At 40.0% G+C, this 16,263-nt stretch overlaps 1 protein-coding gene across 49 annotated transcripts in view; it reads right to left on the bottom strand.

Annotated features, from left to right (window-relative positions):
- SNAP91 (synaptosome associated protein 91) overlaps positions 1–15,766 on the bottom strand; it is a 139,984-nt gene extending 124,218 nt beyond the window's left edge. For 17 of the 49 annotated variants that reach the window (XM_069487566.1, XM_069487561.1, XM_069487547.1 and 14 more), the window contains exons 1-2: positions 15,213–15,463; positions 14,157–14,316 (exon numbers count right to left, since the gene is read on the bottom strand). Coding sequence is in view for 44 of the 49 variants with exons in the window: in XM_069487561.1 (XP_069343662.1) it covers positions 14,157–14,286 (130 nt within the window). In the remaining 5 variants the exon portion in view is untranslated. Of the gene's footprint in view, positions 1–14,156; positions 14,317–14,596; positions 15,464–15,483 lie in introns of those variants that run through there. The other 32 variants (XR_011235504.1, XM_069487565.1, XM_069487541.1 and 29 more) reach the window with 9 other exon arrangements.
- Positions 15,767–16,263: the final 497 nt, after the last annotated feature.

Genomic DNA, 16,263 nt, shown 5'->3' on the forward strand with positions numbered 1-16,263 from the left:
AAAATCTCAATATTCTGAAAGTTTAAAATAATATCTAAAAAGTACCAAGTATAAACCTATAACATCAAGTCTCAGTAATCTACACTATTAAAGGTAAAAGCCAAAACAGACATTCCAAAGTCATTTGTCTTTCATATTAGGAAATGATTTTAATCAAATGTAAGTTATATTTTGATAATTTGTCAAGAAAGAAAAACAAAATCATGAAACCATACAGTGAAGGTTTAATTGCCCCATTCTTTTTTCATATTTCTAGGAATAAACTTTTTCATCTTTCAAGCAGACGTCACAGCTAAGACCAGAGCAGCTGAGGCTGGGCTCTTTTTGCACATTTTTTGCTACATACAGTACCTGAAAGATACCTAGTATGGTAACTGTTGGGAACCAAAAGGCTTTTTTCTCTAATAACAATAATTTGTAGAGTAATTTAGGGTTGAAGTCTGTTGTTGATGTTATTACCATTTTAAACAAATGTATTCATTTAAATGTTACCATAACCCCATGGTGCCTTACAAACGAGGAGTCTGAGGTCCAAAGAAATTAATCTGGCCAAGATCACAGCCAGAAAGCAACCGAGCCTGGAATTATACGAGGTCCTCTGATCACAAATCAGTGCTTTTTCTTCTGTACCTTCCCACCACCTCCCAAGGTCCTTAATTGACAAGTATGTTAAAATAAACGCTTCAGTAGCAAATCATCAAAAGACAAAACTGATGAGGGGTAAGACTGGCTCAAAAATAGTCATTTGAACCTGCCCCCTCTAATTTTTTCCCATCAGCCAGAGACACAGCCTTTACAGGGGTTTTATCCATCTAAATAATTAGCTAATGAACCACCTTTGGATCTCATCCCATTTTTTCCTCCCTAAAACAATTATATAGTATTTTCCCTGTTTTTGGTTTTGTTATGGATTATTCTTACTTGTGACACTAGAGGCAGACAACAAGCAAAAAACATGACGCAAAAGAAAAAAAAAAAACCAGTTTTCTTGTAGTTAGGACCCCTGAAGAAATCCTGACCTCCCCTCCCCACAATTAGCTTCAGGGCCTTGGATGATTCCTTAGCCTCCTTGGGCCTTGTTTTCCTCCGCTGCACACTGTGGAGAAGAGCATTTACCTCACAGCGCTTTGTAAGGATGACAGCAATCAATCACATACCTGTGCCAGGCACAGAAATTGCTCATATGTCAGGCTCTCCTTCATCCTAGAGAGCCCCTTTATTTTTTTCTTCACTTAAATCTTACAGGAAAAGAGAGGTTGCTAATGTATTATACATTAAACAGCTGAATCAAGAATTATCTTAAACTGAAAAAGAAACCATGTCCATGGAGGTACCTAAGTAACTCAAAGAAAATTTCTGGATACTTAAATTCAAATATGCTTTTCATCACTCATATTTTAAGGTAATTGATTAATATCAGACTTGATGCCTGTAGAAAGTTCCAATTTTAAATGCATAATTCAAAACATCCTTTTCCTGTCTCATAATAGCTATAACTGTCTCTACTGATGCAAAATATAAAATCAAGTAGCACCACCTTTTACTATCAAGCAGAGAGGGGAAGAACTTCTCCCCAGGGCCTAACCACACAAATCACTGAATTACTATTAATAGCTTATAAAGACAAAGCCACTGGCAGATGAATTCCAGGCTTGGAGCCATCCATGCTGAATGCCAATTGCGTATGTCTGTGTAAATCCAGTGAGCAGCCTGCCTTAGTATCTACCATGGATAAATTGCCTAGACTAGGGCTAGCAAGTCTATTTCATCTTTAAGTGTCAACTATGATTGACAGTGGCACTCTAAAGCAATGTAAATGGATGCACTTGGAGGCCAAATCAAAGCTCTGCAGAAAAGAGTGCCAGGATTAATCTGCAATTTCTGCCAAGGATGGAGGAATGAATATGTAGTGAGTCTACTTGCTAGCCATTAGTCATCTATTTCCAGAATCATCTGGCCTTACTGAAAAAAATTAACAGTACCCAACTTATTGCTAGATATTTATGATCCTACTACTATAGCAGTGAGATCTCTAGAGATCTCAGCGAAATAAAAGAAGTGTTTTTAAGAGACAGGTGACAAACCAAGTGCATGGCAGAGTCAATGCTGTGTGTCCACATCCAGTTTTCTTCTCCTCCTGGACTCACAGCTAGACTTCATCTCCCAGCTTCACCTGCATTTGGGTGAGGCCATCAACAGAGTTCTTCCCAATGGAATACAGGTAGAAATTATGTCGAGGCCTGGATCTAAATCTTCTCCTGTAATAATCCCCTTTTTGTCTTCCTTCCATTGTCAGCCAGATGCATTGGCTCCAGTAGAGGACACTGAAGCCCTTGGTGGCAGAATCCCTAGAGAGGAGGAGCCATCCACAGCAGAGTGTGATAAGAGCAAGAAATAAAACCTGTATCAAGTCACTAGCTTTTGGGATTCCTAACAATGTAGTTCTGGTTAAGACTGACAATCACAGGACTAGGCCATGTACATGCATCAACCATGATCTGAGCTAAGCAAATCAAAATTCATCCCTATGATTTTGTAAAACTCTAGCTCCAGGAAAAAAGCTCATATCTCTCAGTGAGAAAGTGATGATGTGAGCCTGGGAGCTTTAGTTCAGTATATTTCCAGACACATTGAGAAAGTTAGTCTGCAAGAATGAAGAAGGTGCCTCACTACTACAGTGAGAAATAGAAACAGGAGGTGGAGGAAGAATCCTGAACAACTACTAGAGAGGTATAGCTTCATCTCTGTCTTTTCCTCATTTTGTCCTTAGTTAAAAGGACCAAAATGTTCATCTTTTTGCCCAAACTAGTTTAATCTGTATTCCTGTAATCTGTAAGCACAATAGTCATGACTAATATGGGTATAAAGTAGGAAAAAGTCCTTCAACACACAGACAACATTTTGGTATATATTCTTTCAAAATATGTATTATGGGCATATACATACTTTAAAAAATGAATGCTGGATCATACCTCATAAATTGTCCTTCTACTTTGACAACCTCATTTTTCCAGGTTTCCCAGTATTTCATTGTTTGGAAACACCATAATTTTTTAACAAAGTATTAGGTGTACTCAATTTTGTATTCCTATACATTGATGCAACAAACTATTTTTTGCAAATAACATATTTTTCCAATGATTTATCTGAGATAAATCTATAGAAGTCAAATTGGTGGGTCAAAGGATTTTCAAGGATTTTGACTGATGTTGTCAATCCTCCCTCCCGTATATTTATACCACTTTGTATTCCCACCAACTGAGTGCTCAATTCATACTATATTTCCACCTGAGAAAGTAATGCTGAGCTGAACTGGAGAAATGCTTCTTTCTTAATTCACAGCACTAGTCCATGCAATCATTAGTATAATCTGCAATAAGGACCAAAGTCAAATCTCTTTGTGTGTATGTATATATATGTAACAGATCAGCACACAGTTCTTCACAAAATGCAATAATATAGCTAAAAATTAGGTGACTCATTTGGAACCATGATGACTATTATTGTGGAAAAACAGAACAAGTAAGAACCACAAAATGGTGAGGAGATGCAGATGTTAAACAGTTGGTCCAGCCCACTCATTAGCTGAGCCTCAAATCAACCTCCCTTGGAGGGACACTCATGGGGACACTCATGCTCATTCAAGGGCAGCCAAAACCAGGATGTTACATGTTAAAATGCTTAATGTAGAGACCAGAAAAACACGAACATACTGCAACCTTGATGGGTTAAGGGGGAAAACACCATGACAAAACTACATTAAGCCATGATCTGAGTATTTAGCTAGATGTTGGAATGGCTATAAGCTGTACACTATGACACTAACCAGTTAATAGTGAGATTACAGTGAGATTTTCTAGAATAGATGTACCAATCAGAACAAGGTGAACAAAGCAATGATACATCAGGGCACCTGCTCAAGACAGGTTGATAATAATTATTCAGTATTAACACACACAGATTGTGTGATTTTGACTCTTGGGAACTCAGCTTCCTCATCTGCAAAAATGAAGAGGCTGGACAACAACTAAGATTCTCTCTAGCCTTTAGGGCCCTCAGATTTGGGGTCGTCCACAACTTACACGTCTTCTGTTAACATTCTCTGCCCTCCTAAACTCAGTCTTCCAGCAATCCTCAACTTCCTTATATTCCTAAAACGTGCCTTGCTCTCTGTGAGCCTCTTCCTAGGTACTAGTCTGCAGCAGCCCTTGTCTACACCTCACCTGCGTAAGTCCCACTTGTTCTTCAAGTTAGGCTTAAACATCACTGCCCCTGCAATGTACCTTCACTGTAGCTTTACCCGTCCCCCACTCCCATTAAAACTTAATTCGTTTTGAATCACCTGTAATTATTTTTTTTCATTTTCTGTCTTTCCTACTAAGTCACAGGCTCTCTGATGCCAATTAATGGCAGTGTGAATCTTGTCCACTCTGGTATCCCTGCCTCCTGAAACAATTCCCGGTGTTTGGAAGACAGGCAAATATTTGTTAAATGAATAAGTAACGGGATTGTGCTAAATAAGCTGCTGAAAGCCTTGACACTGAAAGTAATTGCTGAAAACTAAATTTTTTTTTTTCTAATTTACCAACTTTCTCATTGTTCTAACTTTTCATATCAAGGTTATGATTTTCCCCAAATTAAAATTTTGTCATATCACAAGAATACAAGCATTGAGTGGATTTCAGGAAATATACATTAACTATGTACATTAAGCAATTTAATGTTTTTTGTTTGTTTTCCTCCAATATTACACTTCTTTTGCTTTTATAGTCATTTGAGAAAACAGATCAAGTTAACTTCCTCTCTTCTGAAGGTTAGCAGGTAAAAGTAAAATTTTTAAATAGAAATTTTATGACAAAAAAATGTCTAAAATTTGGGAAACAAAGTGTAATAAAAAAATCATTCAGCAAATATTTACCAAAACCTGCTACCAAGCTACGTTTGGTGTTAGGGATAAGGCAGCCTCAAAGAAACTGTAGACTAGAGGAAGAGAAAACCACTAAATAGCATCTCACCACAGCTCTGGGTGTGACAGGACAGAGATAAATACACAGGTGGCCATCTAAGTGCTGAGAAAGAATACCTAAAGCTAAGAGTTTAGACATGAGCTTTTAAAAATATATTAAAATATAGAAACAGCATGTGCAAAGGCCCAAAAGTAGTGCAGAGTATAGTGAATCTAATCAATTTCAAAGCAGGTCAGGAATGAACTATCAGGGGTGTGGGGATGTGTGTGTGTGTGGGGGGGGGTATGTGTGTGTATGTATGTGTAGGAAACAACAAAGGATAGAAAAACAGGCTGGTTGCCTATCTAGTATACAGGTGAACTACCAAGGAAAAAACACTTGATAACCCAGATAAATATTACAGGTATCATTCCACCCACTTGGCTGAATTCACAAGAAAATAAAAGCAATCCCAAGGGCCAAAAGAAAAAAAAGTTGCAGAAAACCACATGGTAAAGTAATACTGATGAGAAGGCTGGCTTGAACATGTGTGTTAATCTGAGTGGCCTAGAGGCTTAGATTTTAACAGCGCTGTGGAAAACAGGAGACAAGGCCTTTGCCACTAAACAAGGTGACTAGATGGAACTAAGATCCCCACACAAAGCTGGGATCCTCAAAAGGTTACTCTCTTAGTAAAATTAAGGGGGGGGGAACCCAATAAAAAGGCATACCTTCCAGCAATAAGAGACAATAAAAAAATGTGTCTCATTCACTCTAAATTCTGAGTATTTGGGGTGGGGCTTGGGGGTGGATATCTCTGGGCCATTTGTAACCATAGCTTTCTTTCCCCTTGCTGAAGTTTGTGATTCAAATTTATACTACAGATCCACACTCCGATATCTAAGATCCCTGAGGACCATGTATGTTTCAGAATTCATGACTTTCCAGATTCTACAAAGGTATTATCGTATACATACCATATATTAAGTAATAACTGTATAATCTGAAGAGCACACCATAATATGACAATATTTCTGTAGCTCAACATATGGACCTTCATGATGGTAGTATAAAGACTATGTCAGTTCAACTTTTGCCACCAAGTGATTTACAAAAAGCATTTTAGTTTTCTGAACTTTTCGGATTTTCAAATTACGGATAAAGATTACGGACCTGAACATGCACTAGATGAGAATCTCCAAGAGCAGAAATCAACTTCAGATGCTTCCAGGATGGCAGCACCTGCGGGACCTATCTGAAGTAAACACGAATTCTCTCTAGGTAACCCTAGGCTTTCCAGGGTGACCCTAGGCTTCACAGATGAAGTCGTAGCTAACATGACCTCAGAATCTAAAATTACAAAAGCATGAGGAAACGTCATGATTGAGGGTCAGGAAAAAATAGCAGAAACAGAATTTCACATAATGAATCTATGAGATATAGAATATAAAATTAGTTATGTATAAAATGGTAAAGAAATAAAAGAGGAACTCAAAAATATCAGCAAGAAAGATATGTTATCCAAAAAAGGGGGCAAATTTGAAAAACTTCAAAAATGAAAAATATAAATGAATAAAATTAAAAACTAAGAATGTGGAAAAACAGACAAAATACAACTAAAGAAATAATAAATGAACTGGAAAATACCTGAAAAACAACACATGCAGAATAGAAAAGAAAGTGTTAGAATCTATGAAAGGTATATTTAGAGCTATAAGGATGTAATAAAGTCTAACATATGTCTAATCATATTTGAAGGACAGGAAGAGAATGGGTATAGGCAGTAACCAATGATAATTGAAAGGCTGAGAATTTTCCAGAACAGATGAAAGATGTGAATTCTCAGGTTCAAGAAACCCAACAAGTTCCAAATAGGATAAACAAAAGGAAAGCCATATCTAGACACACATGTACTATAGAAGAACAAGACAAACAGAAAATTTTAAAAGCAGCCACAAAAATAAAGGAATTACCGAAAGGCACGTAGACTGATGGATAAATTCTTAAGAGCACTAGTGGAAACCAAATGAATAAAATATTATCTTTAAGGAGAAAATAACTGTCATTCTAGAATTTTACATACAGATATACTATTCTTCAAAATCATGAACAAAATAAACATTTTTAAAGACAAAAACATAGTTTACTAGTAAAGAGCCTCACTGAAGGAACTTTAGAAGGATATAGTTCAAGAAAATCTTAGACATAATGAAAGAATGGTAAGCAAAGAAATAATTTATAAGGTAGACGTATCTAAATAAACAATGCACATATCAAATAATAATGTCTAGCTTTGGAGGTTAAAACTACACAGGAACTAAAACATTGAACAATAATAGCATATAAGTTAGAAGTGGGTGATTAGAGTTAAAAGTTCCTAAATTCCTTTTGAGAAGAAAAAAGAGATATTGATCTATTTTAGACTTTATGAATATTAAATTTTTAAGGGTAATCACTATAAGAATAGACGTAGCATATAAAACTTTCAAACTATAGCTGGGAAAAGTTGGAATTAAAGTAAAAACTGACAGAATTAAAAGGAGGGGGCAAAAACAAGCAGGGAGAAGTAACGGGCAAATCACTAAGAATATATACGTAATTGTCACAGTGATGATAGTAGCAGTAATGGTACTAGTAGTAGCAATAGTAGCAACAGCAGCAATTGTATTAGCAATGGTTAGCAGTAGTAGTGGTAGTAATAACCGATCGTTATTGCATATTTGTGTGTCAAGCAGTGGGCTACGTATTTTATATGCATTATCTCACTGATTTTTCACCAGAAATGAGGTAGGTACTATTCTTAATCTTCTTTTTACAGATGAGGTTTATTAGTAATGTAATAAGGCAAAAGAAGGAGATTTCAGAGAGTTTTAAAATAACTGATCACCTGTTAGATTTAGGAGATGAAGACTAACTCTTAGTTTAGTGACTTCGGCAACTGAGTAGGCAATCCCTGGCACCCAAGAGCAATTCTAATATTTCATGCATGAATAAAGCCAATCAAAGACACAGGACATCTAAAAAGAGGTAGAGTTGTGTCTGTTTTCTTTGGATTGGTGAGTTATCACTGCTTCAAGAAGCTTGATTGTAAAAAATAAAAGCAAGGGATGACAAGTTGGTTGCTAGAAGAGCTCACAGAGTCCAAAGAGGATTGTATGTGGGTGGTTTTGTTGATTGGAGATAGTCAAAAATGTTTATAAGGAAGATAGAAAGAGAGGTTAAAGATAAGTATGACAGAGAGAATAACTCATGTAGAAAGGAGGAGAGTTATAATTTAAAATTAAAGTGCTAAAGAAGAATAATCAAATGATCAGGTCAAAACCCAAAACTACACAAAGCAGGCAAAGATCTAGCTTCTCTCTCTCTTAAGTAGCCAGGAATGGCACATCACAAAATCCTTTAAAAGACACCAGATCCTCCTTAAAGATGCATAATAAACGAACCCTCAGTTCACAAGGTGGGAGGGGGGAAGTGGTGGGGGGTTGGCGGGGATCTTCACACACCCCACAACCCCATACCTGGGACAAATTAAGAGATGGCAGGAAAATAGCTACAGAAAGACTGTGGGCTTTAGGGTACAATTCTCTCTCCACTTTGTTCTTTCACTCAACTGCTCCAAGGAAGAGAGTCCATCATTTCTTACTCGTAGTTCATTGTGCAATTGACACTGGGGTACACCAATCAACTATTCTCCCCTTTATGAGAAAGAAAAAGATAAGAGCAACTCCCACATTACATCAATGCCTAAGAAAAAACAGCCAACATTTCCCTTCACAAGCAAACAATATATTTCCCTAAAAAGAAAAAGGAATTCACAACAGAAATGAAACTGAGAATAAACATTTTTAATGGCAAGAAATACGGCTTTTCAAATTATTTAAATGTACCCTGATTATATTTGAAGGCTCTCTCAGTAGGTGCTGGCTCAGGAGTTGAGTAACCTAAAATATAACTTGGTAAAGAAAGCATCCTCAGCCTTCAGGGAACAGGGTCATATGGCCCTCCTGACCTTCTTTACCAAGTTGTTGAAACCAAGATAAGCGCCGAACAGCACCCTCTCCCAGCATCAATCAATTTGAAGGGGGGAAGTAAGATATTTAAAGGATATTTATTTGTAAAAAGCTAAGAGGGAGATCCATGGCAACTTAGTGCACAGATTAAGTTACAAATGAGTCTTCAGCAGCCATTTATTAAACATTAAGACTAATATGGCATTGTATCAAAAATCTAGATTCCAATCTAAAATGCTGCAAGCTAATATTGCAATCACAATATGAATTTTCCTGACTATATAATTTACACATTTTTCCATATAAACATTTTTTAAATCACTAAAACAACTTTTTTGAAATCAATTTGAGTTACCAATTTTATACTTGTTCTAAGAAATTATCTGCTAACCACATTAACTGGAAAAAAGAAAGATCTAAAGTGACCCAAATATATTTAACATTATACCATTAAAAAAATTCCCCTGAAAATGAGAAACTAAAAAGATCCAAAAACGAAAATCCTTATTGTTCCACTAGCTGATATAAATCCTGTTTAATTATTTTTAAGTCATTTCTAAAGTGTGCCTTTTCCTATCAGCTAAGGCTCTCTGCCAGTATCTTAGAAGGGAGAAAAGAGATCTCATGAGATTCAGAGTTGGCAGAAGTTCTCCTGTCTAGGACACTGTGGTCACAGGACCACACGGACTGAGCCCCTTACAGATTTATGGTATGAGTGATAATCAGATTAAATGCTTTTCAGAAGTGTATTTCCCCTCTCTCTTCTTGACTGCCTAAAAAATAAGATAGTCCGTTCTAAACCATTTCCACACTTGGGCTGGATCTTCTGGTGAAATCAAGAGAAAGGAACAGAGTATGTCCTGGTACAGAAAAATGAGAGGGTGTGTTTAGACAACAACAAATAGTTAAATGAGAATAACTGGAATCAAACTAAAATATATTTACAGCAAGTTAGTATACTTCTCATATTGAAAGTTACCCTGGTATTCAGTAATTTTTTACAAATTGTTCTACTTAATTTTATTCAATAAGTTTTGCTTGCTTTTTCGATGTTTTAGTATTATGGAAAGACCTATTATCACAAATAAAAACATATGCTATCCACTGAATTACTGTGGAAATAGGATTGCAATAAATCAAAATCTATTTTATATGTACTGAGCAAATGTATATAAAGCAAACTATTAGGTTTAAATTTTTATTTACAAAATTTCTTACTTTTTTGTACATATTTTATGGGTAAAATTAAAGCAGTAGGAATTTTATGGTAATTTGCCAATATTTATCCTGAATCAAGACACAGTCCATATCTCCTACCTCTACCAGATAATAGTCTTATAAAAAATACAATCTTATTTTTTCTTAATTTGGGAGGAACAGAATCATTACTAAAATTCTAATCTCTCTCAAATGTGACATTTAGAACTTGAAGCATTTGCTTTTCATGTGGGATAAGCACATTATTAAAAACCTCCAGCAAGTTTAATATGGGGGAAAATGGGATTACTGATAACCAAATTGGCTTTTCCTAAGGTTTGTTTTGATGTTAATAGTAATGTTTAAGTTTTACTTTTGATTATCTTAAATAGGGTACTTTAATAATGTAGCATATATAGAAATCATTCATAAGCACTATTAACTGAAGTGAATCTTATACCAGGGCTGCAAAACTTTCCAAATTTCCCTTGCAGGTGTTACTTTGGGCCAACTGTTATTTTCTTGTTTAACCTTGACACAGTATTGGGTAGGTAATGGGAACCCTACTGGATCTTTTTACTTTATTTGACTTGGGCTGTCCTTTAGGCCCAAAACTACAAAACAGAAAAGGAAAATCCACTGAAATACAAAACAGCTATAACCAAGAAGGTGAAAACTTATGGATGCTTTATATACTATCAAACAGGCATAAGAAGTTACAGGGGAAAGGAGGCAAGGATGTACAGATGGACCCAGAAAAATTCATATCAAACTAATGTTGGTTAGGTGTTCAATTTTCAGGTGCAAAGGGCGACATTATTATAGTAGAGCATATGGAATGAAAGTTTTACATAATCCATAAGTATCATAAATTATATAATCCTTATTTAAGTAATTAAGGTTTACCATTATCCTTTAAATTATTATAACTACTGACTATGGTGATGGTTTTCTGAATGTTTTTCCTTCAAGAAACATGCTATTATTGAGAAAAAGGAAAACAAAATTGGCAATACATGTATAGAGTTCCTTTATCTCCACCTTTTCACCATATGTAATTCTGCCCCTAAATGTTAACAAATCATTTCTTCAAATGCATACCATAAATCATATCCCCTTGAACATCATTTTATAAATTACCATAATTAACAATAATTTTCTTGGCCTATCAGTCTAAATAGAAAAAGTTATCTTTTAAACTAGTACTTTAAATTCTATTAAATACATATTTTATAGAGATTCTGTAGCATATTAATCCAATAGCTTAAAAAATTCACAGAACCATAAATTCTTATAATCTTCCAATCGAAACTCCAAACTAAAAGGTTATATACAAATCAAATAAAAAATTAATTTTTTTTTGTTTCTAACCCCCAAACTCTACACTTTGTGCTCTTTTCCTCCCAATCTGCATTTGATATTCTTAAAACCAAAACACCACCTATTTAAGAATGCTTCAGTGCCTGTAAAGAAACTTAGTTACATGTGTGCATGATTTAATAACAAGTATAATTCACTTGCATAACTGGTATGCTAATGAAAACTTGTGAATAAATTACTGAAGTAATAGTCTTCTGCTTTTTAAAGGAACTTCTCAAAGAGTTCTGAGCAAAGATGTCTTCTTATAGTGCCTATAAATATAACATATATATTCATGTTTTCCATATCATCTTTTCTTAGAATAGGACATATTAGTAGTGTAATACCTATCTTTCCAAATTCTACCCAAAGTTTGGTTTTAAGAGGAAGATAAGTTATTTTATGACTTATTGGAAAAGTAAAACATTCAAAAGAAAAACCAATACTTCTCAGTGCTTAGATTTGGGTTATTTTTTTAAGTGACAGAATTAAATTTCTTTCATGCATATCATAAAGATTGTAATATGTATATGAGTTCTGATGCTCAATTTCATACAAAACCATGAAAGCAGAGTGGGTGTTCTGGAGATTAGACCATTTATGCTAATATGGTTCCTTTGCTTCCCTCTCAATAGAGACTATCACTAAATAAACTACTGATGGAAGTACAGTGGTTAGAAGCTATGAAAGTTAATTACCCTCCCTAAACCCATTAAGTGGTGATGGATTTATAATATACAGTTCAGTGCTTGGCATACAGTAACTGCTCAATAAATATTTAGCTCTTATGACAATTATTCATATTAATAATTCAACACCAGTTCCTATTTCAGCTGCTTTCTTTTAACATGGAATCCTTCCCCTATGTTCCACATCTTCCAAATCACCCCACTGCTAACATGTGTTGGAGATACTGAAAAACCTCCCGCCTTTAAATTTTTTAAAAGACTTTTCCATATCTAAAAGACTAAGGTGACGAAATATGTAGATCTGCAGAAGTCAGTCTTTATCTGAGTGGTGTTTTAATGAAATACTAAAATCTGTGAGTGTTCCCTGAAATATATCAATATACTGATTGATCATTTTCATGATAGATCAGCATGTAGCAAATCCATAACCTATACATACCTCTTTTAATAAGAGGATTTTCTAGACTGACATACACCTTTAAGACATGAGTCATCCTTCCAGAGGTGGGGAAACTGATGGAAAAATGGCTAACTGATTCAGCATGCTGCAGCAAAATGAACTGGTCACAAATTTATAATTTCTACTTCTGTTAGGTACCCTGGCCCTGGTGGCCTCTCTCATTCTATAATGCATATAGAACGTATGATACTGTAATCAATAAATTTTGTTAAACATTCCCTTAGGAAAGGCGTAACGGTGTTTTCCCCTCAGACAAGCTTCTAGAAAGAAAATTGTTAAATTCTATGAGACAACAGGTTCACAAGGCTGGACAACTCTTACAATGTCCAGCTGTAATCTTCATCAAGCTTTGCTTATACACATAATAGGGCTAGAGTCAGCTCTAACACTGATGCCATTTTCTCAGCTGCACAAGGGAGACAGTGGGGGAAGGACTCAGGCAAAAGAAAACCAGAAAACAGGCAAAGGAAGCCAGACAGGGAAATGGATATGGCTGTACCTACATCTCTCATGCCAACACTGATCTTTACCAACAAACATCATAACAAGACAGAAGATTCCAAGCAGGTCAAAAGGGCTGAATAACAACTGCAGAATATATTCTGAGGTAGCCTTACTTATGAGGGGATTCACTACCCAAAGCAGGTGAAAGTCTTTTTCCAAATCTGTTTAACCTTCAATAACAAAAATGTACTATGTTAATCAAATGAAATATTTCAGAAACGCATAGATTCCAGACTAAAGTCTTTTTCTATCAAATAACCAATTATGAAAAAAATTATGAAGTACATGTTCTCATCTAAAATTGCACCATCTCAAAAGCCGGGAAAGTACATCCATTTTGTGACCACACATAGTCATCTCATCCAGCATTTTCTGAGAACAAGACAAAGAAGTGTGCCAGGATGTGTAAAACGAAATCGCCATTATCTGTGAAGTGCAATTTCTTCATTCAATACCTTGAATTTATTTCACTTTGGTGTGGTGACACATGACACACACCCACACCCATACTCACACACAAAACCTCAGCAGCAACACTGAAAAAGATACCATTTTAGAATTGTCTGAAATACATTTAGGAAAGAACTAGGGTGATAAGTTTGACCTTCCATGAATCTTTTATTTTTGGTTTTGACTGTGCAACCCCTGATTTCCTCTAACCTGGAGAAGGGCGATGGAGAAAGGAAAAAAAAAGAGGTGAAAAGTGTCTCATCCAGGGTGTACAATTTCAAGGGTACTGCATATATATGTATATTTTTTTCCCCTCCACCAAGACCTTGGAAGTCAACAGGAGGCAAAAAATGACTCAAAAGACAAGGTTTCAGGGCCAACAGAAGGCGACACCTCCACGGTTGGAGATTTCAAGCTCAGAGGCAAACCCGGCTGGGAGTTCCAAAGGCCGCAGCATTATCGACCGCAAGCCCAGGCCGCACTGCCAGCATCCCGGCGCCTCTGCCATGCGCATGTCCCACTTATATAAAGAGATGCTTACAGTCCAGGTGCTTTTTCTTGGGGCCCATCACTTCATGAGTGGTGGCTTTGCAGACTGCTCTCGCTACAGCAGAGCCTGTTACGCTGTACTGAGCGGCGGCGATCCGATCTGTGAGCGTTTGGCCCGACATCTTCTCCGGCTGCGTCTACCACCTCCTCTTCTGCAAGAAAGAAGGGGAGACGGTCCCGCTTTAATCCGCAGACCCTACCCTCCGAACAGCCAGGCCTTGCCTCCTCCAGCCGCACGGCGGCTCTCTCCCCCTCCATCCCCGCCCCGGCACCACCTCTCAGAGCCAGCAACGCGCCAAGCCCTGCGCGTGCGACCAGGTCCAGGGAGTCTTGGCCATGAGTAGGGCCGTCACGGAACCCCAGCGCGGGCTCCAGTCCCAGCATCGTGACTGTCCCCATTCCCCCGCACAAGTCCGATAAGGCCCGGCTCACCCCTTGGGAGCCCCCCTGTCAATCAGCACTTTCCCTGCAACCTCATCCCCGGATGCCGGGCTAGCCACGGCATGCCTGGGGCTTATTCCCTGGGCGCCGCGCCCACCGGGTGCCCACCTCCCACCTCCGCAGCGTTTCCTCCTAGCACCCTGCAGGCTTCGGAGAATGAATCTGATACCCAAGCCCTGGCCGCTTCCCTCCTCCTCTTCGCGCTGCTGCAGCAATGGGCTCGTCCTCCCTCGGTCGCGGTGGAGATTATCCTAGCGTAGCGCCATGTTATGCCCTCGCCTCCCCTTCCTTCCTCGCCACCGCCTCCAAAGCCTCGCCGAGGCCCATCGCCCGGGCCCCTTCCCCCCGCCGCCCCAGTCTCCAAATCCCCGCCGCAGGGGCCGCCCCAGGGCTCTGCGGAGGCGCCGGAGTCTCTGAGCACCTCACCCTTCCTGGCTTTGGAGCAGGGCCGGACTGACAGCTCAGGCCAGCCCCCCACCCGCCCGCGAGCGCGCCGCGGAGCTGTCACCCGGCCGCTGCCTTTCTCCGCGCCCTAGGATTATCCTCTCCCGATCCCCGCGCAGCCCAGGCGCGGGGGAGGGGGCCGAGTCGGGCCGCGGCTACTCACCCCGCCCCTGGAGCGGCGCCGCCCGCCGCAGGATGAGCGGAGCCTGGGTCGCCCGGGGAAGCCGCGCTGGGTGGGTGTGTGCGACCGCACACAGTCCGGGTGCCCCGGGGCGCGATGCCTCCAGCCCTGGCCGGGCCCCGCCCTCAGCTCCGCGGTCCCGGCGCCCGCCGCCCGCAGCCCCAGAAGCCAGTAGCCGCCCGCCGCCGTCTCCTCTGCCAGCGCCGCCGCGTCTCTCTAGCGCTCCGCGCTGCGTCCCCATCCCCGCCCCCACCTCAGATGTGGCTCCTCCGACGAGTCAGGTGACGGCGGCGGACAAACCCGGGCGAGCCCTCGGCGGAGCGCCTCGCGCCCCCCTCCCAGCTACTCACACACGCCGCCCCCTGGGGCCGCGAGCTTAAAGGCGAGGGGGGCGCCGCGCGCGAGCATCCCCGGCCGGCTCAAAGAGTGGAGAGGGAGGTGGGGGAGGCCGGGAGGCCGACACCCACCCAGCCAGTCGCCCTCCACGGGGCGCCCAGCAGCCCCTCCGCCCGCTGGCCCCGCACCCGGCACGCACTGGGTGCGCGCGCACCGCACACACCTGCCCGGCGTCTGCGGGATGCACCCTGGGCGGCGGGGGCGTGGGCCCGGCCGGGCGACTGGGCTGCTCCGGCTCTACTCGGTGAAGGCCAAGGCAAGGGCGTCGTCGCGCGCTGCCTGGCAGAGCCCAGCCCCTTCTCCCCGACACTGTCTCTGACACGCCCGCCTGTCAAAGGCAGCGAGGCCCAGATGGGCAGGGCGATTTCAAATGTCAGATTCTGCAGGCCGGCCGCGACCGTTACCTGTGCGTCCTCAGCGCCTTGGGGCTTCTGTAACTTGTCTCAGTTACAACTGGAAACAGGGGTGGGCAGGTAATTCTAGCCACTTAGGTCTTAAACGGATACTGAGGTCTGCTGCAGGAACAAATAATTAACAAAGCCGTTAATTGAGTCCCAGATTACATTGGGACAATAATCATTTGGGTGTATAAGGAAAACCCTTCGTGCCCTTGAAAAGTAATTTCTGCCAGTTAAAT

This window comes from Eulemur rufifrons, chromosome 15 (assembly GCF_041146395.1).
Source record: "Eulemur rufifrons isolate Redbay chromosome 15, OSU_ERuf_1, whole genome shotgun sequence".
NCBI classification, from domain to species: domain Eukaryota; kingdom Metazoa; phylum Chordata; class Mammalia; order Primates; family Lemuridae; genus Eulemur; species Eulemur rufifrons.